Source organism: Oncorhynchus mykiss, chromosome 17, assembly GCF_013265735.2.
Source record: "Oncorhynchus mykiss isolate Arlee chromosome 17, USDA_OmykA_1.1, whole genome shotgun sequence".
NCBI classification, from domain to species: Eukaryota; Metazoa; Chordata; class Actinopteri; order Salmoniformes; family Salmonidae; genus Oncorhynchus; species Oncorhynchus mykiss.
In genome coordinates, this window is record NC_048581.1 from 40,988,675 (window position 1) to 41,010,009 (window position 21,335).

Here is a 21,335-nt window from a genome sequence, read left to right on the forward strand (position 1 = left end):
TGCCGTCTTCATGACTGTCTTGGTGTGCTTGGACCATGTTAGTTTGTTGGTGATGTGGACACCAAGGAACTTGAAGCTCTCAACCAGCTCCACTACACCACCGTCGATGTGAATGGGGGCGTGCTCGGTCCTTTTTTTCCTGAAGTCCACAATCATCTCCTTTCTCTTGATAACGATAAGGGAGAGGTTGTTGTCCTGGCACCACACGCCAGGTCTCTGACCTCCCCCTATAGGCTGTCTCGTCGTTGTCTGTGATCAGGCCTACCACTGTTGTGTCATCAGCAAACGTAATGATGATGTTGGAGTCGTGCCTGGCTGTGCAGTCATGAGTGAACAGGGAGTACAGGAGGGGACTGAGCACGCACCCCTGAGGGGCCCCTGTGTTGAGGATCAGCATGGCAGATGTGTTGTTACTTACCCTTATCACCTGGGAGCGGCCCATCAGGAAGTCCAGGATACAGTTGCAGAGGGAGGTGTTTAGTCCCAGGGTCTTTAGCTTATTGATGAGCTTTGAGGGCACTATGGTGTTGAATTCTGAGCTGTAGTCAATGAATAGCATTTTCACATACAGTAGGTGTTCCTTTTGTCCAGGTGGGAAAGGGCAGTGTGGAGTGCAATAGAGATTGCATCATATGTGAATATTTTAGTGCGGTGTGCAAATTGTTTGGGTCTTGGGTTTCTGGGATAATGGTGTTGATGTGAGCCATGACCAGCCTTTCAAAGCACCTCATAAGCACAGACATGAATGCTATGGGTCAGTAGTCATTTAGGCAGGTTACCTTAGTGTTCCTGGGTACAGAGACTATGTTGGTCTGCTTAGGGCTAGGCCCCTTTTTTCTTTTTTTGACATGCCCAAAGTACACTGCCTGTTGCTCAGGCCCTGAAGCCAGGATTTGCATATAATTGATACCATTGGAAAGAAAACACTTTAAAGTTTGTAGAAATGTTAAAAGAATGTAAGAGATATGGTAACTTCAGAAACGAATAAGAAATATCAGTTTGAGTTCAGGGAGACAGTCTTGGAAATTTGTGTTTGCACGCACCATGAAGACAGGACGCACCTACTAAAATCGGTTTCCTATTGAACATACTTCTTTCCGTAAGAAATATTATGATTACATTTTAGGGTATCTGAGGAGTAGATAGAAACGTATTTTGACTTGTTGAAACAAAGTTTCTCCGTATGTTGAACGAGTGGAATACTCAAATCGATGGCGCCAACTAAACTGACATTTTGGGATATAAAGAAGGATTTTATCTAAGAAAACGACACTACATGTTATAGCTGGGGCACTTTGGATTACAAATCAGAGTAAGATTTTCAAAAAATAAGTGAATATTTAATCGCTATCTGTGAATTTATGAAACCTGTGCCGGTTGAAAAATATTTTGATGTGGGATGCCGTCCTCAAACAATCGCATGGCATGTTTTCGCTGTAATAGCTACTGTAAATCAGACAGTGCAGTTAGATTAACTCTTGGAACTACCCATCCCGGCTCCGGGAGAATTGTCATCAGAATTGTCAGCAACGGTCAAGAAATATTACTAGAAAATATTCATATTCATGAAATCACAAGTGAAATATAGTGAAACACAGCTTAGCCTTTTGTTAATCACCCTGTCATCTCAGATTTTGAAATGATGCTTTACAGCCAAAGCAAGACAAACGTTTTTGTAAGTTTATCGATAGCCTAGCATAACATTATGTCCAGCTAGCAGCAGGAAGCTTGGTCACGAAAATCAGAAAAGCAATCAAATTAACCGTTTACCTTTGATGAGCTTCGGATGTTTTCACTCACGAGACTCCCAGTTAGACAGCAAATGTTCCTTTTGTTCCATAAGAACATATTTTTATAACAGACATATCTCTCCCCATCTTCACAATAACTTTGTCAATATGACTTGAGCATGATAACTGACCATCCAATGTTTTTTTTTTTTTTTACCAATGTTACTCCGCTTCTCCAACTTATTCAATGGTCACACCCTTAATGCATAACTCCAGTTGAGGTTTAGGTCAAAGATAATGCTATGAAAAAAAAGCAGTTTATTGTTAATTATCCATTTTGACACTAACTATTACTTCTTGCAAAGACTCTCAGTGAGGTTACAGGCTGTAGGTGCTGATGTGTAGAGTGTGTAATCATCAGCATACATAGTCATTTTTACATAGCAAATTATTTGTAAAAGTAAAGAAGAGTAATGGCCCAAGGCAACTCACCTGAGAGATACCACACTGTACATTGCTGATGTTAGAGAAGCTTCCATTGAAGAAAACCCTCTGAGTTGTATTAGATAATTAACTCTCCAACCAAGTGATGGCAGGTGATGAAAAGCCATAACAAGTTAATTTGATCAACAACAAATTATGATCATTCACATCAAACATCATTAACAATACAGCTACAACTATCATCTTATTATCCATTTATTTTAGCCAATCATCAGCCATCTTAGTCATCTTAGTCATTACAAGCTCCCCTTCCCAAAGTCCCCTTCCCAAATGCATGCTGAAATCAGTAGTTCACTTGTTCAAACATAATTTTCTCCATTAGTTTACTAAGGACAGGCAGAAAACTGATTGGGCAGCTGTTAGAGCAAGCTTTACTATTTTAGGCAGTGGAATTTCTTTATCTTCCTTCCAAAGCTTTGGACACACTCCTTTAGGCTTTGGTTAAAAACATGGGAAATAGGTGTGGCAATACAGTATGCTAGCATTCTCAATTGTTTTCCCATATAGGTTGTCTATACCTGGTAGCTTATCATTATTAATGGATAACAAACTTTTTTCTTCCACAACTTGACCAAATTCAAAAAGGCAATCCTTCGCTTTCATTATTAGATCTTTAATACACAAATATGATTGGTTCACTGATCAATGTTGTCATTTCACTTCTCAGTTTTTTCACTTTACTGGTAAAATAGTCATTGAAATGATGGGCTGTAACAAAAGGTTTTGTTATAATTGACCCATCAACTTGAATGATTGAGATGAATTGGGTTTTCTGCCCATAATATAATTTATGGTGCTCCAAAGTCTTTTTTCACGACAGTATGTCAACCAATCAGCTGAGAAGCCTGACTTGTTTGCCACTTTTTTTGCATCATTATATTTGAACCGTAACATTTTTCAATTCATCATCGATCCAGAGGGCTCTATCAGTTCTCACAGTTAGTTTCTTAACAGGTGTTTGTTTGTCAACAATTGTCAATAAAAAAGTGCTGCATCTCGATTCTACTCCAAATACACAACATTATCTTCAACGAAAGTGTCCGTAGAAAACATTTTGAGTCCTTAGAAAACAATTGGAACTGAAATTGCTTTGGAGCAAAGCTCTGCAGCAATGGTGAAGATATGATCAATACAAGTGGGTGTCACAGATTAAACACTATTGGTATATAGTAGTTGGTTGAGTGATAACCTGAGTCATGTTACAGGCATTAGCCACAGTAAGAAGCTTCCTCTTGAGGGGACACATATACTGAACAAAAATATAAACGCAACATGCAACAATTTCAACGATTTCATTGAGTTACAGTTCCAATAAGGACATCATTCAATTTAAATAATTTCATTAGGCCATAATTTATGGATTTCACGTGACTGGGAATACAAATATGCATCTGTTGGTCACAGTACCTTAAAAAAAAGATAGGAGCGTGGATCAGAAAACCAGTCAGTAACTGGCATGACCACCATTGGCCTCACGCAGTACGACACATCTCCTAGAGTTGATCAGGCTGTTGATTGTGGCTTGTGTAATGTTGTCCCACTCCTTTTCAATGGCTGTGTGCATTTGCTGGATATTGGCAGGAACTGGAACACGCTGTCATACACATCGATCCAGAGCATTCCAAACATGCTCAATGTGTGACATGTCTGGTGAGTATGCAGGCCATGGAAGAACTAATGCACGGCCCCAATTCCTTCAGGAATTGTGCAGAGATTCCTGCAACATGGGGCCGTGCATTATCATCCTGAAACATGAGAAGAAGGCAGCGGATGAATGGCAAGACAATGGGCTTCACGATCTCATCACGGTATCTCTGTGCAATAAAATGAAATTGTATTCATTGTCCGTAGCTTATGCCTGCCCATAACATAACCCTACTACCACCACGGGGCACTCTGTTCACAGCTTTGACATCAGCAAACTGCTCGCTCACACAACGCCATACACGTGGTCTGTGGTTGTGAGGCCGGTTGGACCTAGTGCCAAATTCTCTAAAACAATGCTGGAGGTGGCATATGGTAGAGAAATTAACATTCAATTATCTGGCAACAGCTCTGGAAGACATTCCAGCAGTTAGCATGCCAGTTGCACGCTCCCTTAAAACTTGACTTCACAAATCTGCACATTTCCGGTTCCTAGTCCAACTCTCTAACCACTAGGCTACCCTGCCGCCCCTTTTATTTCAGCTCACAAAACATGGGACCAACGCTTTACATGTTGCTTTGATATTTTTGTTCAGTGTAAATGATAACCAGTTATATTCAGGTCACCAAGCAAATAAATGTCTCTGTTAGCATCAGATACCTTATCTATCATCACACACACATTCCCCAGTTACTGACAGTTTTCAGTTGGTGCATAGTTTGCACTTGGTAGTTAGGTGTTGCAGGACATGTTATGAAGGTTATACTTATGATAAGGGATCAAAATGTCGATAGATAAAAGTTTATGAATATAGAGTACCACAGTATGAGTCATAATTCCAATATAACCTAGCAGTCAAACAAGGAAATGGTTCCAATCATTTTTCCACAATGAATTTTTCCTATTGGGGTTTTTAGAACCACTTCAAACAAAGTCTGTGTTTCGTGTAAGCTTTCCCTGGCATGACGTTTTGATAACTGTGTAAGTCTCTCTAGGACAAGGTGACTTTTATAAATGTATTCGTATATTGTGTTTACCATACAAATGTGGCTATCATAAAAAACAACAAACGCCATGATGATCTGGACGAGACTGCTGAATCGAGGCAAAGGTACGAATCTATGGATTATCTATCTAATGTTAGCTAACTGTAGTAATGAATACATTGGCTAAATGTCTTTAAATGGACAAATCTTAACTGTCTTGTTCAAGTTTTAAATGGACACAAAACCTGTTAGCAAAGGTGTCAGCTAGAGATAACTTATGATGTACCATCTTGTATGATGTCTACTTTGATGCTAATGAGTATTTTCGAATCTGAGAGTAAATATATACATACATATACAGTACCAGTCTGGACACACCTACTCATTCCAGTTTTTCTTTATTTTTCCTATTTATACATTGTAGAATAATAGTGAAGGCATCAACATTATGAAATAATACATATGGAATAATGAAGTAACCAGAGAAGTGATCTTAAACAATTCAAAATATATTTTATGTTTGAGATTCTTCAAAGTAACCACCCTTTCTTTGCCTTAAGGACAGCTTTGCACACACTTGGCGTTCTCTCAACCATCTTCATGATTTTGTCACCTGGAATTTATTTCGATTAACAGGTGTGCCTAAAAGACCAAGTCCATATTATGGCAAGAACAGCTCAAATAAGCAAGAAGAAACAACAGTCCATCATTACTTTAAGACACGAAGGTCAGTCAATAAGGAACATTAAGAACTTTGAAAGTTACTTGTGCAGTCGCAAAAACCATCAAGCACTATGATGAAACTGGCTCTCATGAGGACAGCCACAGGAAAGGAAGACCCAGAGTTACCTCTGTTGCAGAGATTAAGTTCATTAGAGTTACCAGCCTCAGAAATTGCAGCCCAAATAAATGCTTCACTGAGTTCAAGTAACAGACACACAAACATCAACTGTTCAGAGGAGACTGTGTGAATCAGGCCTTTGTGGTTGAATTGCTGCAAAGAAACCACTACTAAAGGACACCAATAGTAAGAAGAGACTTGCTTGGGCCAAGATACCCGCGCAATGGACATTAGTCCAGTGAAAATCTGTCCTTTTGTCTGATGAGTCCAAATTTGAGATTTTTGGTTCCAACCGCCTTGTCTTTGTGAGACACAGAGAAGGTGAACGGATGATCTCCGCATTTGTGGTTCCCACCGTGAAGCATGGATAAGGAGGTGTGATGGTGTGAGGGTGCTTTGCTGGTGACACTGTCTGTGATTTATTTAGAATTCAAGGCACACTTAACCAACATGGATACCACAGCATTCTGCAGCGATATGCCATCCCATCTGGTTTGCGCTTAGTGGAACCATTATTTGTTTTTCAACAGCACATTGACCCAACACACCTCCAGCCAGTTGAGATGGTTTGGGATGAGTTGGACTGCAGAGTGACGGAAAAGCAGCCAACAAGTGCTCAGCATATGTTGGAAATTCATTCCAGGTGAAGCTGGTTGAGACAATGCCAAGAGTGTGCAAAGGGTGGCTACTCTGAAGAATCTAAAATCTAAAATATATTTTAACACTTGTTTAACACTTTTTTGGTTACTACATGATTCCATTTTGTTCACCTATATTAACCAGGTAGGCTAGTTGAGAACAAGTTTTCATTTACAACGGCGACCTGGCCAAGATAAAGCAAAGAAGTGTGACACAAACAACAACACATAGTTACACATGGAATAAACAAACATACAGTCTATATACAGTGTGTGCAAATGAGGTAGGATAATGGAGGTAAGGCAATAAATAGGCCATAGTGGCAAAATAATTACAATATAGCAATTTAAACACTGGAGTGATAGATGTGCAGAAGATGAGTATGCAAGTAGAGATACTGGGGTGCAAAGGGGCAAAACTAATTAAAATAAATAACAGTATGGGGATGAAGTAGTTGGATGGGCCATTTACAGATATGTTTTTTCATAGATTTGACATAGATTTGACATTAATCTACAATGTAGAAAATAGTAAAAATAAAGAAAACCCCTTGAATGAGTGTCCAAACCTTGGTATATAAAGTGGTATATATATAGAATACTCATAAAAGTCACCTTGTCCGAGAGAGATTTACACGGTTATCAAAACGTCACATCAGGGTAAGCCTACACAAAACATGGCCATTTTTTAAAAGTGTTTCTAAAATCCCATATAGGAAAAATGTATGGTGGAAAAAATTATTGGAACCATTCCCTGTTTGACCACTAGGTTTTATGGGTGTTATGACAGCTCCACTGAGGGGCTCTATTGTCAGAACATTAGTGGTCGAGTTAGCATTAGCATTTTTTTGTGAGTGCTACTCTCTTTGCCCACCTATGGTGCATTCATGGTCTCTGTAGTGTCCTACTGTATAGTGTAGCTGCCCTATTATGCTCCCATGTATCTGTTAAAATATATTGGGTAAAAGCAGCAGCTAGCACAGCAAATTGTGGGTCGCTGGGGGGTCAGCCAGTTGGTTCAATGCTAACGTGAGAAGCCAGTGCTAACGGTAACATGAGATAGAAGGCTTCATCGTGTGGAGGACTATCTATGCCTTTTTGATTAATGGCTGTTCACTTAAAAACCACCAGGTCATCATCTCTCTTTATAGTTTTTCCTTTTTTATTTTCCTGGCATTAATGTACATTATTTGGCCATGTTAAAAGCTAATGTTACCTACCTCTGTCCATTTGCAAGTCATGGGCAGCCATCCATTTAAAGTCCAAAAGCACTAGCTGCTTTTCACATATGTCTAATTTCACTCGGACAAAAACTGTGTTTGTGTGTCGAGATGGACCCTTTCTGAAAGAGGACATTTCATTCACACAGTCCACTCAGAAGTTGGTAATGGGTAAACAAACTTCCGTAGGTGTACCAGCTCTATAGTGAGGAGGTGGTTAAGCGCTCACAGCGTGGCTCCTTGCCATTGCTTATGCAACTGAGAAGGGAATGGTTTGTCTTTTCAAGTGGTGCACTCAAGATGGGAAAACCCACTTTGCTGAAAAATATTATATTTTATATATGATGCAAACATACTGTACTGATGCATGCAGGACATTGTGTATCTCTGTTTGTTGATATTTATAGAGTAAGATTGGGTTTTCTGTGGAAGCCTGGCAGTATACAGTAGCACACAAAGAGTGTGAATACAGTTCTGAAAAAACTACACTTGAAAAACAATAATAGTACTTTGCGTTGCCTATGGCATTGCAGTACACCACACAACAACTTACTGTGTTTGGGACATGGATTTTTTTAAATCTTTTGAACAAATACCAGTCTTTTAGTTCTGTGCTGACAATTTGAAAATAACTTATTGAGAGGGGCTTAAATGGGATCAAACTTTGGCTTTTGTTTGCGCTACAGAAAGCTAAGCTATTAATATTTGTGACCGGCTCGATTCAGTCTTATACAGCAAAATTTGAAATGTTTTTTTTTACATTGGATAAAATTAGAGACTCAGAGCTAGAAAGTGGTATATCATACACCACAGTTGAGGAACAATGGGAAAGTAATTCTGCTTTGACAGTTGATAAACTTGTAACCTCACTTTTGAGAAAATGTCCTTGAATATTTTGGTAAACCTACTGGAGACCACTTCTTTTCTGCATCCATTCAGCATCGTTCATACCCTCTTAAGCCTTATCCCCACCCATCTCTTTAAGGATTCACATGTAAGGCCATGTACCAAACAACGAAAGATTTCAACACTAAAGGCTGGTATATACTACGGTGTGTTCGTAAATTCAATCTGGAGGGCCAGAGTGCGCTCTGGGCTTTCATAAACTCAGTGTGTTGTTAGATGGTTCGTTTGTAAATTCAGAGCGTTTCGCTTTCGGAGCATTCAGAGCACACAATCTCACTGGATGCACTGGCCGAGGAGTAGGGTTCTGACCTAACAGTTCTGACCTAACAGCAGTCAAGCACCCAGGCTAACTGGCTAACGTTGGCTAGCTTGTTAGCTACTTCTGCGAGAACAGCTCACTCTGACCATTTTACTCGCCCTACCAGAGCTGGTTAGGCTGTTTTTATGTTATCCAGAGCATTGGTGACTGTAACTGTGCTGCTGGCAACATTTATTTTGCCAACGTTACTGACACTGGCCCTATTCAACGGGTGTTGAGCATTCGTAACTTTGTCAGTTATTCTTCGTTCTGCCGAGTGCGCTCTGAAATCGGAATAAATAGCCAGTGCGAATTTACCAGCTACATTTATCGACGGATGACGCAGTGACATCATGAACATTCTAATGAAATGGTTATTTGCATAGTGGAATTTTTTGTTTAGACTTGTAGCTAGCTAGCAAGCTAGCTAAACAATGAACCATAATCCTAACTCATAATGTTACTACCCTGCATGAATCTGCAGGTACAGTTGAAGTCAGAAGTTTATATACACTTAGGTTGGAGTCATTAAAACTTGTTTTAAAACCACTCCACAAATTTCTTGTTAACAAACTGTAGTTTTGGCAAGTCGGTTTCGACATCTACTTTGTGCATGACTCAATACATATTTTTTTACCACGTTCATCTGTACAAACGATAGTGCGCAAGTGTAAACACCATGGGACCACGCAGCCGTCATACCGCTCAGGAAGGAGACGCGTTCTGTCTCCTAGAGATGAACATACTTTGGTGCAAAAAAAGTATCTATATCCACGGTAAAACAAGTCTTATATTGACATAACTTGAATGGCCGCTCAGCAAGGAAGAAGCCACTGCTCCGAAACCGCCATAAAAAAAGCCAGACTACGGTTTGAAACTGCACATGGGGACAAAGATCGTACTTTTTTGAGAAATTTCCTCTGATCTGATGAAACAAAAATATAACTGTTTGGCCATAATGACCATCGTTATGTTTGTTGGGAAAAGGGGGAGGCTTGCAAACCGAAGAACACCATCCCAACCTTGAAACACTGGGGTGGCAGCATCATGTTGTGGGGGTGCTTTGCTGCATGAGGGACTGGTGCACTTCACAAAATAGATAGCTCATGAGGTAGGAAAATTACGTGGATATATTGAAGCAACATCTCAAGACATCAGTCAGGAAGTTAAAGCATGGTCGCAAATCGGTCTTCCAAATGGACAATGACCCCAAGCATACTTCCAAAGTTGAGGCAAAATGGCTTGAGGACAACAAAGTCAAGGTATTGGAGTGGCAATCACAAAGCCTTGACCACAAATCCCATAGAAACGTGTGGGCAGAACTGAAAAAGCATGTGCGAGCAAGGAGGCCTAAAAACCTGACTCAGTTACACCAGCTCTGTCAGGGGGAATGGGCCAAAATTCACCCAATTTGTTGTGGGAAGCGTGTGGAAGGCTACCCAAAATGTTTGACCCAAGTTAAACAATTTAAAGGCAATGCTACCAAATACTAATTGAGTGTATGTAAACATCTGACCCACTGGGACTGTGATGAAATAAATAAAAGCGGAAATAAATCATTCTCTCTCTACTAATATTCTGACATTTCACATTCTTAAAATAAAGTGGTGATCCTAATTTACCTAAGAAAGGGATTTTTTTTACTAAGATTAAATATCAGGAATTTTTAAAACAGAGCTTAAATGTATTTGTCTAAGCTGTATGTAAATATCCGACTTCAACTGTGACTAACCAACTAGGTTCAATGTTAGCTAGCTAGCTAACATTAGGCTATACCTAGCAATGCAAATGGATCTGAGATACAAATAATATTACTACACAGATCATACATTTAACGTTTGCTAGCGAGCCAGCCGAATAACATTAGCTTGCTAGCTAACAGTAGGCTTTAACTTGAAATGAAAAATACTTTCTGACTAAATTACAAACATGTAATATCTGAAAATGTAGCTATCTTACCCGTACATGGATGGACATTTCTCCCTCTCTGTCACAGATGCCATGGTTACTCTTACTTTGAAGATGAAATCTGGAGACAGGTGTTTTATACACCAGCCTTCTGCTTGTTCACTTTTCGACTCCCTCTACATATTTGCAATCACATGCCAGAATCTTCTCCATCTCCTTAGCTATCATACACTACAGTAATTCCATCGGGCATTCCACTGATTTCAAAACTCGGTCCTTCAGAAAGTGGAGAGCAACATTTTTGCAGTTCTACTATGTGATATCTTTAAAAAAAAGCTGGGTTAGAAAGGATTACCTTGACATATTGACCAGTTCATGTTATAGACAGAAGCGTGCAACATGGCAGACCAATCCGAACTCATCTCTCAGCATGTCCAGCTCACCCATTATCTCAGCCAATCCTGTCTTTTTCAGTGGCTAAACCAACTAATCTTGTGATTTAACCATTGTATTTGTATTTAATTATAGCATACAAGTTTGATATTAAGGCACATGAAAGTTCACATGTTCCAGAAGCCATTTCTGCCCAAAAAGTTTACATTCAAATGGCTCTCCTGTGAAGTAGTGACGCGTGACATACGCCTAGTTTCCTGAAACAAGTCACATTTGAATGTCATCCATCTCCCCACTCTTTCGGACTATGCCATCCATAGTAGTGGTTTAAATACTTAGATGTTGCATTGAGTTCCTAGAGTTTAAAAAAAAAATACTACATGAAAAAGTTGTCAAATTTGTTCTGTACGTTTTCAAGGATCCACAGCACTAGGGATAATTCTCACACGTTGCTCTTCATGAACACAATGGTGCTTAACTTTTCTGGACTTGAGGCAAATTTGTATTTTGTGTCTAAAATATCCATATGGATCAATAGGACCAAAGACAAACCTCATTGGACAATGGTCATTAGTGTTCATCCACACGACCTGTAACCTGCATCTTCCAATAATCTCTGAACCATTATCCTCAAAAGGTCATGCTCCTTGACCTAACAGAAAAGGTGAATCTTCACATCTGCCCGGTAACAACTTTTTGTAGGGCCCTATACTCTGCAAGGGCCCATAATTAGAAAAGACCTGGCTTCAAATACTATTGAAATCTTATGAAGTATTTGAGTGTTTGCTCTACCCTGCCTGAAGTGCCAATGGGTGGGGTTTGCAGTTGTTGGACTATTGTATTAGTCCATTTAGCCAGGAAGGCTCAATCAAGCACAGATATAGTATTTTAAAATAATTTAAAATAGGATTTGAACCCAGGTCTGGTAGAAACAGCAAGAAAGCATTTCTCAAATTGTAGTCGTGTGTATGCTTTTAAGTGGTATTTGCACACGAGACATCCTCACAGTGACCCCAAAGATCAACACAGTGAGAAGCAGAGCCATCTCTCTGACTGGAGAGTCGCTGGGTGAACGTTGCGTGAACTTTTTTGCGCTGCGTTAATCCTGTGACTAATGTGGTTCTCTTCTAAGGGGACGCTGGACAGCAAAGACAAGCCAGGAAATTAGATTTGTGTCACAGCCATCTAACCCCTACCTGATGCTGCTTGTGTTGATTGACAGGGCACAGCACATGGCTTTGCGTAGAGCACAGATCAGCACACAAGAGAGCAGCCTCTTAGTGGAATCCCACCACAGGTCTAGTAGAGACTAAAGTAATCATCACTCATATGGTCATATAACCTTTGGATGCTGTGGAAGGCTGTGGAGAACTGTAGCTTGTGGAGGTCACAGTTATGACAGCGCCAGCCTATCTGGGCTAAGTGCAGGAGAGATGTGAAATGAGAGAGATCACAGAGAAGAGGAATGGGATATGGTGGCCACGTGTCTCGATCAATATGGCCCACATCCAGGTATATTTGTGAGCCGAGGAACATTCAGTGTTATAGACTCAAGCCCTGCGTTGTAACTCATTGGTTTTGACGTGTCAGGAGATTGGCTGAGCATGAATAGACATGGAAGTGGGGAAATCTGATGTGTCACCTGGGAGAGCTGGATGGACAAATGTAGAGCAGGCAGAGACGCTTTCAAGGGATATTTTTCATGCCTTGAGTAAAATGACCCAGACATGTTAGTAGTGGCAGTCTTTTGGATGTGCAGTAAAGAATATTCAACTGATACATTTCATTACACACACAGGTTTGTTAACCCGATTCCAGTACAGTTTATTGTTTCAAAGAGATTATGTTCGTATTGCCTATTGCATTATTCAGCAACATTTTCGCTATGTTCCTAGGTCCCCTGGCCGCGCTAGTGCCTACTCTGCACTGTAAGCATTAAATCGATTACTTTCAAACTGAACAGTAGATGTGGTTCACAGGAGCCAACCGAAGGTCACGGCTCCACAATACTGTCTACTAAACAAATAATGACACAATCTAATAAAAGAACCAAGGTACGGGCTAATAAAGGCTAGATTTATTTTTCTGTCGCGGCAGATGGGAAATATTATCACTAAATCCTCATAGGGACCTCAGTAAGCAGGCCATTGACTTTTATGACAGTAATTTTTTTCCCTCCACTTTTTTTTCCTTCCTCACCTTTATGCGGAATGCTGAGGAATGAATCACAACTGAAAGTAGTGGAGAAATAACTTTTCATGTGAAAACACCTAGGCTTTTATGGTTTTACTAAATTATCCATAATATGGGAAGGGAGCACTCGGTCCTGCAGATTAGGGTGGGCCGGACTAGGGGAGGGTGCCGCATTATCCAGTGCCACCGTGCAGCCATCACCGCCGCGCCGGAGATGGGCACAAATCTCTTTTACGAGGCTGCCCCTTAAATAGCTGTCAGTCTAGTGTCTCACACATGGCACTCTCTTCCAGCTCCCCACACGGTAATTGAACCATCTCCCCATGAGTGCAGAATGCTGTGGGAAGCCGTTTGAACAGACTGTGTTTGTGCCATTAAAACCGACCCGTGCATAAATCTTGCCAGTAGGTGCGAAAAATAAATATATCACACCAAAACCCTCCATTCGTTCCAGAGGAGCTGGCCTTAAAATTTGTTTTTTTTATTAGAGCTTTCATTTTCGCACGTATCTTCCTCAATAGCCTATGTATTTTCATCCCCAGTACAGTAAATCACGGAGGGTACAATTACTCAGACACACTCCACACACCTAGCTCGTTGAACTATTAGACGTTTTAAAACACTGACGCGGGATTTGACCTCATTTTTTGTTGTGAACACTGTACTACTTAGTAACTAACATGCTATTACTAGGTAATAAGCATTCGAAAGCGCCACATTTTGCATTGTTGTCCAGTGTGCTTATTGGACGCCGTTGCAGAGCATCTGTGAAATATGCAGTTCACCACTCCACGCTTTTTCCACTGAGAGACAGACAGCTTGAAAGCTGAGAGGTGACATTTAGGCGGGGGTGTTTGTACGACAGAAATTAAGCACCCTTTAATGTATCTTTTATGACACAGCCAGTCACTACTAATTTTCCTCAACTGTTTCAACTGAGAAGGGTGTAAAGTAGTTAGATCTGTGATGGGTAATGGTATGCCAGACTCCCCCGTTCATGTCCACATTAGACAACGAAGAAGCAATGGAGATGAGGCCAGATACAGTACTTTGTGACAACTGCTGATGTATAAATGGCTTCATAAGATACATTTGATTTGATTGCTTCAACCATGGTCAGAACGATAAGTTTCAAAGAAATTATGTTCATATTGCCATTGTGACAACACAATTCTGAGATCTTCGCAAAGTGGCAGGGACTGTTTCCTGATACATTTCCTCGGAGATACATAGTCTCTTTCCCATTCAAAGACTAAACTGCATCTACCTCCGAGTTGTGTGTCTTAAGTTTGAAATTGGCAGGGATATGCAGTCCATATCTGCTAGCTGATGTAACATCAATGCCATTGCTGAGCATGAATAGTGATGTATGTGCGATGCTGGTACATTGATATTACATAGCTGTGCGTCCCAAATGGCACCCTATTCCCTACATAGTGCACTATTTGGACTACTTTTGACAAGAGCCCTATTGGGCCTCGTCAAAAGGAGTGCACGTTCTAGGGAATAGGTTGCAATTTGGTATGCAGACATAGGTTTCAGAATGCCTTTCATTCTGGTGGAGCAGTGATATGAGGTTCCATAGTATATGCAACATTAATGGCCAGGACACGCTAATAGCTAATAGGTCTTTCCAAACCTACAGTAGCCAGAGATTGAAAACATTCAATGTGAAACTCGGCTGAATACGAGAAAGATCCACAAACAAACAGGTAAACATGCTTGTTAAAAAAAAATATGTGCACTTAGTGTATATCTGCCATTACGCTGTTAAAAAAAAGGAAATAAATTACTGCACTACCTTCCGTCTCATCTCAAAGCAATTTACTCATCCGCTTCTATTTAGAGAGCGGGCAAAACGAATCTTTAGATAATGAATAATGGGCGCTTTCTTCATTAAAATACTTTTCTCATTACTGTAACATTTTGTTGTTTACCTATTGGGTTAGTCAATAACTTTTATTGAAATTCTCTTGAGGCTGTCACAAAGTGGAATCTGCTTAAGACTGACAAACCCCACAGCCGATAACTAATGCCTTAGCTGCTTCTGCTTGTGAGAGCTGAGGCCAGCCAAGGCATTAGTAACGACTCTAGCTGCTGCAGACTTACTCCTACTTCACCTTTTTTTTAATATATACACAATAACGTAGCATTTGCATTTATATAGTTCTTCCAGCCGCCTCGCACCCAGGCAGCCCCGAAACAGCTGAGCGTCACGCTGATTATTACCTGGGGAAAATTAAGATAAGAAAGTAATCCCATGAAAGGGAATGGCTGCTCTGCTTTACCAGTGCACAACCAGGTATGCAAAAATGGACAACCCCCCTATTTCCAGCAATGCAAAAAAAGTTATCTGCTGTAATGCCTTCTGTTTCTAAGGTGATAAGGACAGTTTCAAATTGATACCAGCCAGACAATGACAGAAAACCTGATATTTGAGGATAGGCAGGGTATCTACTTTTAGCCCCGTACCAACCACCCTGATCTCCCGAGCTTATATTATGTTTCGCTGTAAGGAGATCAAGACTGTTCGTAGCAGTGATAATGATGGTAGCATACAACACAGTACACGCTTAAAGACCTCATTCGAACAGCATCAATAGATCCAGCCATTGAATAATCCAAAGGGAGTTGAAATATGAACTCTAAGCGGGAATTAGGTTCAATTTAAAGAGCTACACTGATCACAAGGATTTAGCAGTGCAATAATAGGACGCTAGCTTAAAGTTCAAGCACATCACAGAATTCCCAGGCTTTAGTTCCGTACCATTGCAGAGAACATTTACTTTAGCTAGCTTTGCTAATTGCTGGCGCAAGTCACTGTGGAGAAACTTTGCGGCCCTGCTAGCGAGAGAAACGAAAAAAAAACCTGTGGTAATGGCTGGGTGGCTTTTAATGATAATCCACTGTCCTTTTCCTTACACCACCATGACAGGAAACAAACAGAGCGCTGACACATCCTGCTAATTAGCATCATTATCATACGGTCATTATGCGACTGGACAGTAGCATGACAGGGCTCTGGGAAAGACTACAGCTGTGACCTTTTGTGGACAACACCAGCTGTCAGTAATTACCTATATCTTGGCCTGGGATGGAGGCCGACTCTCTTTCCTTGAGGGGCCATTGCTGCCACAAACCCAGTCACCCCATTCAAGGTGTTTCTCCACAGAGAAATGGCTAACAAGCTAAAAGGCAAGTTTAGCTTCCTTTCCCCACAGGACTCAGGCTCATTAAGCTTTATGTGCTTAGGGCTTTGCTTTGGCTAAAATGTGTGACGAAATGTAAATATGGCCTTTGCATTGTAGTGCCAGAGGCCTGTGGCTACACACACAATTGACTTGGAACAGAGCGACAATTATGCTTCAATGAAACAACTGTGTTCCCCAATAAATCACAATTTTAAAGTCATCATGGAAACTATTCATGTCCATATGTGGTTGTAATCACTGTTAAATGTTTCTTCGATTTATCACGTTCTTTCATCAGTCTTTGAAAATAGAGTTGTTAAATGTCTTAATGTTCTCTTTCATCTCGAAAGACACAGCTTGTTGTCCTATGAAGGGGAGAACACTTGGTCACGAAGGGGAGGTGTCCTGAAATAACACGTATATTATTTTGAGGAACTGAAATGGCTCCACAGCCTTTCCAGCCTCCCCACTCTCTCTGTCTCGTGGTTCCTCTTCCTCACTGATTCACTATCTGTTTGTATGAGTGGAGGGCTCACCTGGCCGTCCTGAAGCGTTGTGTTATTGTGCTGTTCTGACATGTAATTCTCCTGCAGGAACATCGGTGATGAAGGTCACTGCGTCGGATGCAGATGATCCTACATACGGGAGCAGTGCCAGGGTTGTGTACAGCGTGCTGGACGGAGAGAGGTTCTTCACAGTGGACAGACAGACAGGTAAGAGTAAGGGCAGACTCACAGACGGGTAAGGGTAAGGGCAGTCTCACAGACTTGTAGTTTTACAAATTACAAATGAAATTGTATTCGTGACACCTTACCGTGAAATGCTTACTACACGACAACGCAGATTTTTTAAAAGTAAGTAAGAAAAATGTGCTCAATAAACTAAAGGAAACATAGTAACACAATAAATAACAATAACAAGTCTAAATATAAGGGGTACCGAATCAATATACAGGGGTTAGTCGAGGTAATTGAGGTAATATATACATTTTGGTAGGGGTACAAAGAGTAGCAGCAGCGTATGTGAAGAGTGTGAAGGAGTGTGTGTGTGTGTGTGTGAGTGTGAGGTTAGAGTCCAGTGAGTGTACATCCAGCCTGTGCAATAGAGAATAAATAATAATTAAATAAGGGGGTCAATGCAAGTAGTCCGGGTAGCCATTTGATTACAGGAACTATTCAGCAGTCTTATGGCTTGGGGGTAGAAACTGTTAAGGAGCCTTTTGGTCCCAGACTTGGCGCTCTGGTACCGCTTGCCGTGCGGTAGCAGAGAGAACAGTCTATGACTTGGGTGACTGGAGTCTTTGACAAGTTTTAGGGCCTTCCTCTGACACCACCTGGTACAGAGGTCCTGGATACTTTATCCAAGGAAATAATAATGAATCAGCAAATAGTGAGTTTATGTATTTCTTGTCTCATACCTCATATTGTATACTTATACTTCTCAAAATCTAAGAATAGGTATTGAAATGAAATAGTTATCATTACATCTCTGAAGTGTTATATTACAGTCTGTTGAGAAAACTGATTGTATCTACCAGTCAGCACATTTGGGTGAATTCCCTCTTTGTCTGAGGTACATGGGCATGAACTGTAGTCTCTCAGGCATATTCCAAGGTTTGTGTTGTCTGCAAATGTACCCCCTACTTTCAATGATTCATTTTTTGGTCTTCCCACTTTGATTCGGTTGTGCCTAGATGATGAATGGTCTTGCCTCAGCGGCGTTGGATCATTTTTATGCATTTTTATGAATGGCCCTGCCTCAGACTCATAGATCATTTTTTATTCACAATCAGTTCAAATACACTATGTATTTGTAAGTAAGTGGACACCTCTTCAAATTAGTGGATTCGGCTATTTCAGCCACACCCGTTGCTGATATGTGTATAAAATCATGCCCGCCACCATCCAATCTCCATAGTCAAACATTCACAGTAGAATGGCCTTACTGAAAAGCTCAGTGACTTTCAAAGTGGTACCGTCATAGGATGCCACCTTTCCAACAAGTCAGTTAAAATGTATGACCTGCTAGAGCTGCCCCAGTCAACTGTAAGTGCTGTTATTGTGAAGTGGAAACCTCTAGGAGTGACAACAGCTCAGTCGCAAAGTGGTAGGCCACACAAGCTCAGTGAACAGGACAGCCGAGTGCTGAAGCGCAAAGTTTCTAAATATCGTCTTTCCTCGGTTGCAACACTAACTACCGAGTTCCAAACTGCCTCTAGAAGCAACGTCAGCACAATAGCTGTTCTTCGGAAGCTTCATGAAATTTCCATGCAGCTGAACACAAGCCTAAGATCACCGTGCGCAATGCCAAGAGTCAGCTGGAGTGGTGTAAAGCTTGCAGCCATTGGACTCTGGAGCAGTAGAAATGAGTTCTCTGGAGTGATGAACGCTTCCCCATCTGGCAGTCCGAAGGACGAATCTGTTTTTTGCAGATGCCAGGAGAATACTACCTGCCAGAATGTATAGTGCCAACTGTTTGGTGGAGGACGAATAATGATCTGGGGCTGTTTTTCATGGTTCGAGCTAGGCCCTTTAGTTCCGGAAGAGGGAAATATTAACGCTACAGCATACAATAATATTCTAGATGATTCTGGGCTTCCAACTTTGTGGCAACAGTTTGGGGAAGGCCCTTTCCTGTTTCAGCATGACAATGCCACCGTGCACAAAGAGAGGTCCATACAGAAATGGTTTGTCAAGATTGGTGTAGAAGAACTTGAATGGCCTGGACAGAGCCCTGACCTCAAACCCCATCAAACACCTTTGGGATGAATTGGAACGCCGACTGCGAGCCAGGCCTAATCGCCCAACCTCAGTGCACAACCTTACTAACTGTGACTGCAAGGAAGCAAGTTCCCGCAGTAATATTCCAACATCTAGTGGAAAGACTGCCCAGAAGAGTGGAGGCTGTTATAGCAGCAAATGGAGGACCAACTACATATTAATGTTCATGACTTTGGAATGAGATGTTCGATGCGCAGGTGTCCACATACGTTTGGTCATGTAGTGTAGGTGCAGGTAAAAGAACAGAACAGCTGAGAATTTCACCTCATAAATTTTGTCGCGGTCACTCAAAAGTGTTAATCCTTAACTATCTTTCTGGATCCATGAACAATGACTTACATGTGAGGGTTTTTTAAAGGAATGGTATGTCATTTGAATGTATTTTAACTTCACTATGGTATTTGGTATTGAAGTTCAAGTTTGAGTTACTTCTCAGGATAAAAGCCTAAGGATTCTACTTAATTATATTCCATACATTTCTAGAGATATAACAACTTCTTGGAGCTCTGATCTCACTACCCTGTCATAAAAATACATTTACATTTTGGTAAATTTGCAGACACTCTTATACAGAGCGACTAACAGTCAAACACGCAGGGCTCAGTCATTGACAACTGATGTGCAATATTTTTTTAGGAATGAAATTTCAAGTATGTTACAAACATTAGCAGTCAAGGAACATTTGATTGAGTTGAATGAGATCTTACTACGAAAGAGCTGATGCAAAAAGCTGAATTTATGATGTCTCCCATGCCCTTGGTTCTTGAAAGCAATATTATGTGCCTCTATATCCCGCAACTGAATTTGACTATGCTGACATACAAACATTGCCTGCAGCTACTTGATGTTGAATGTGAGTGGAATCTCTAAGTTGTGTGTCTAGCAGACAAGCACAATGCAAGGCACTGGGAGAGATGCCATCAACTCGGGCAATGCAACAATGGAATTTGATGCAGATATCCCACCAGGGAATATAATTGCATTAGTCAGCAGCACACAGCTCCCACTATTTGACCAGAAAGTTGACTCTTTACATTATCATCTCGTTCAGTGAGTCTGGGATCGGTATGAAAATAAATATATACAGATGGAAATTGCACTGAAAGGAGAAGAAATTCACAACCTTCTCTGATTTAGAATTTCCTTTTTCTGTTTTGAAATACTCTTAGGCCATTCTGATATATGGCTTTTTCTTTGCAACTCTGCCTAGAAGGCCAGCATCCCGGAGTCACCTCATCACTGTTGACGTTGAGACTGGTGTTTTGCGGGTACTATTTAATGAAGCTGCCAATTGAGGACTTGTGAGGTGTCTGTCTCTCAAACTAGACACTCTAATGTACTTGTCCTCTTGCTCAGTTGTGCACCGGGGCCTCCCACTCCTCTTTTTATTCTGGTTAGAGCCAATTTGCGCTGTTCTGTGAAGGGAGTAGTAAACAGCGTTGTATGAGATCTTCAGTTTATTGGCAATTTCTTGCATGGAATAGATCAAATTCAGATCAAGAATATACTATTGAGTTTCAGAAGAAAGTTATTTGTTTCTGGCCATTTTGAGCCTGTAATCAAACCAACAAATACTGATGCTCCAGATACTCAACTATTCTAAAGAAGGACAGTTTTATTGCTTCTTTAATCAGCACGACAGTTTTCAGCTGTGCTAACATAATTGCAAAAGAGCTTTTAAAATGATAAACTTGGATTAGATAACACAACGTGTCATTGGAACACAGGAGTGATAGCTGCTGATAATGGGCCTCTCTACGCCTATGTAGATATTCCATTTAAAAAAATGCAGTTTCTAGCTACAATAGTCCTTTACAACATTAACAATGCCTAAACAGTATTTCTGATCAATTTGAAAAGCAAAAAACATGCTTTTCTTTCAAAAACAAGGACATTTCTAAAGTGACCCCAAACTTTTGAACGGTAGAGTATATTTATGTTATTGTTAAAGCGTCGGAACTTCACAAAATGCTCACTCACATCACATGAAGAGAAGTCATAAGATTGTCTTGGTTTTCTATCTTAAATCCACTCCTCCTAGATTGCCAGTGAAAGACGAGCACTGGATTTTTCGCCGGAACATTCTTCAGTGGTGTGTGCCT

General features: G+C 40.7%; 1 protein-coding gene across 3 annotated transcripts in view; it reads left to right on the top strand.

The window, feature by feature from the left end:
- The window catches only part of LOC110493893 (cadherin-22), a 317,355-nt gene that overhangs the window by 221,210 nt on the left and 74,810 nt on the right, over positions 1-21,335 (top strand). For all 3 annotated transcript variants that reach the window (XM_021568462.2, XM_036949887.1, XM_036949886.1), the window contains one exon: positions 17,047-17,166. In XM_021568462.2, coding sequence (XP_021424137.1) covers positions 17,047-17,166 — 120 coding nt within the window. The remainder of the gene's footprint in view (positions 1-17,046; positions 17,167-21,335) is intronic.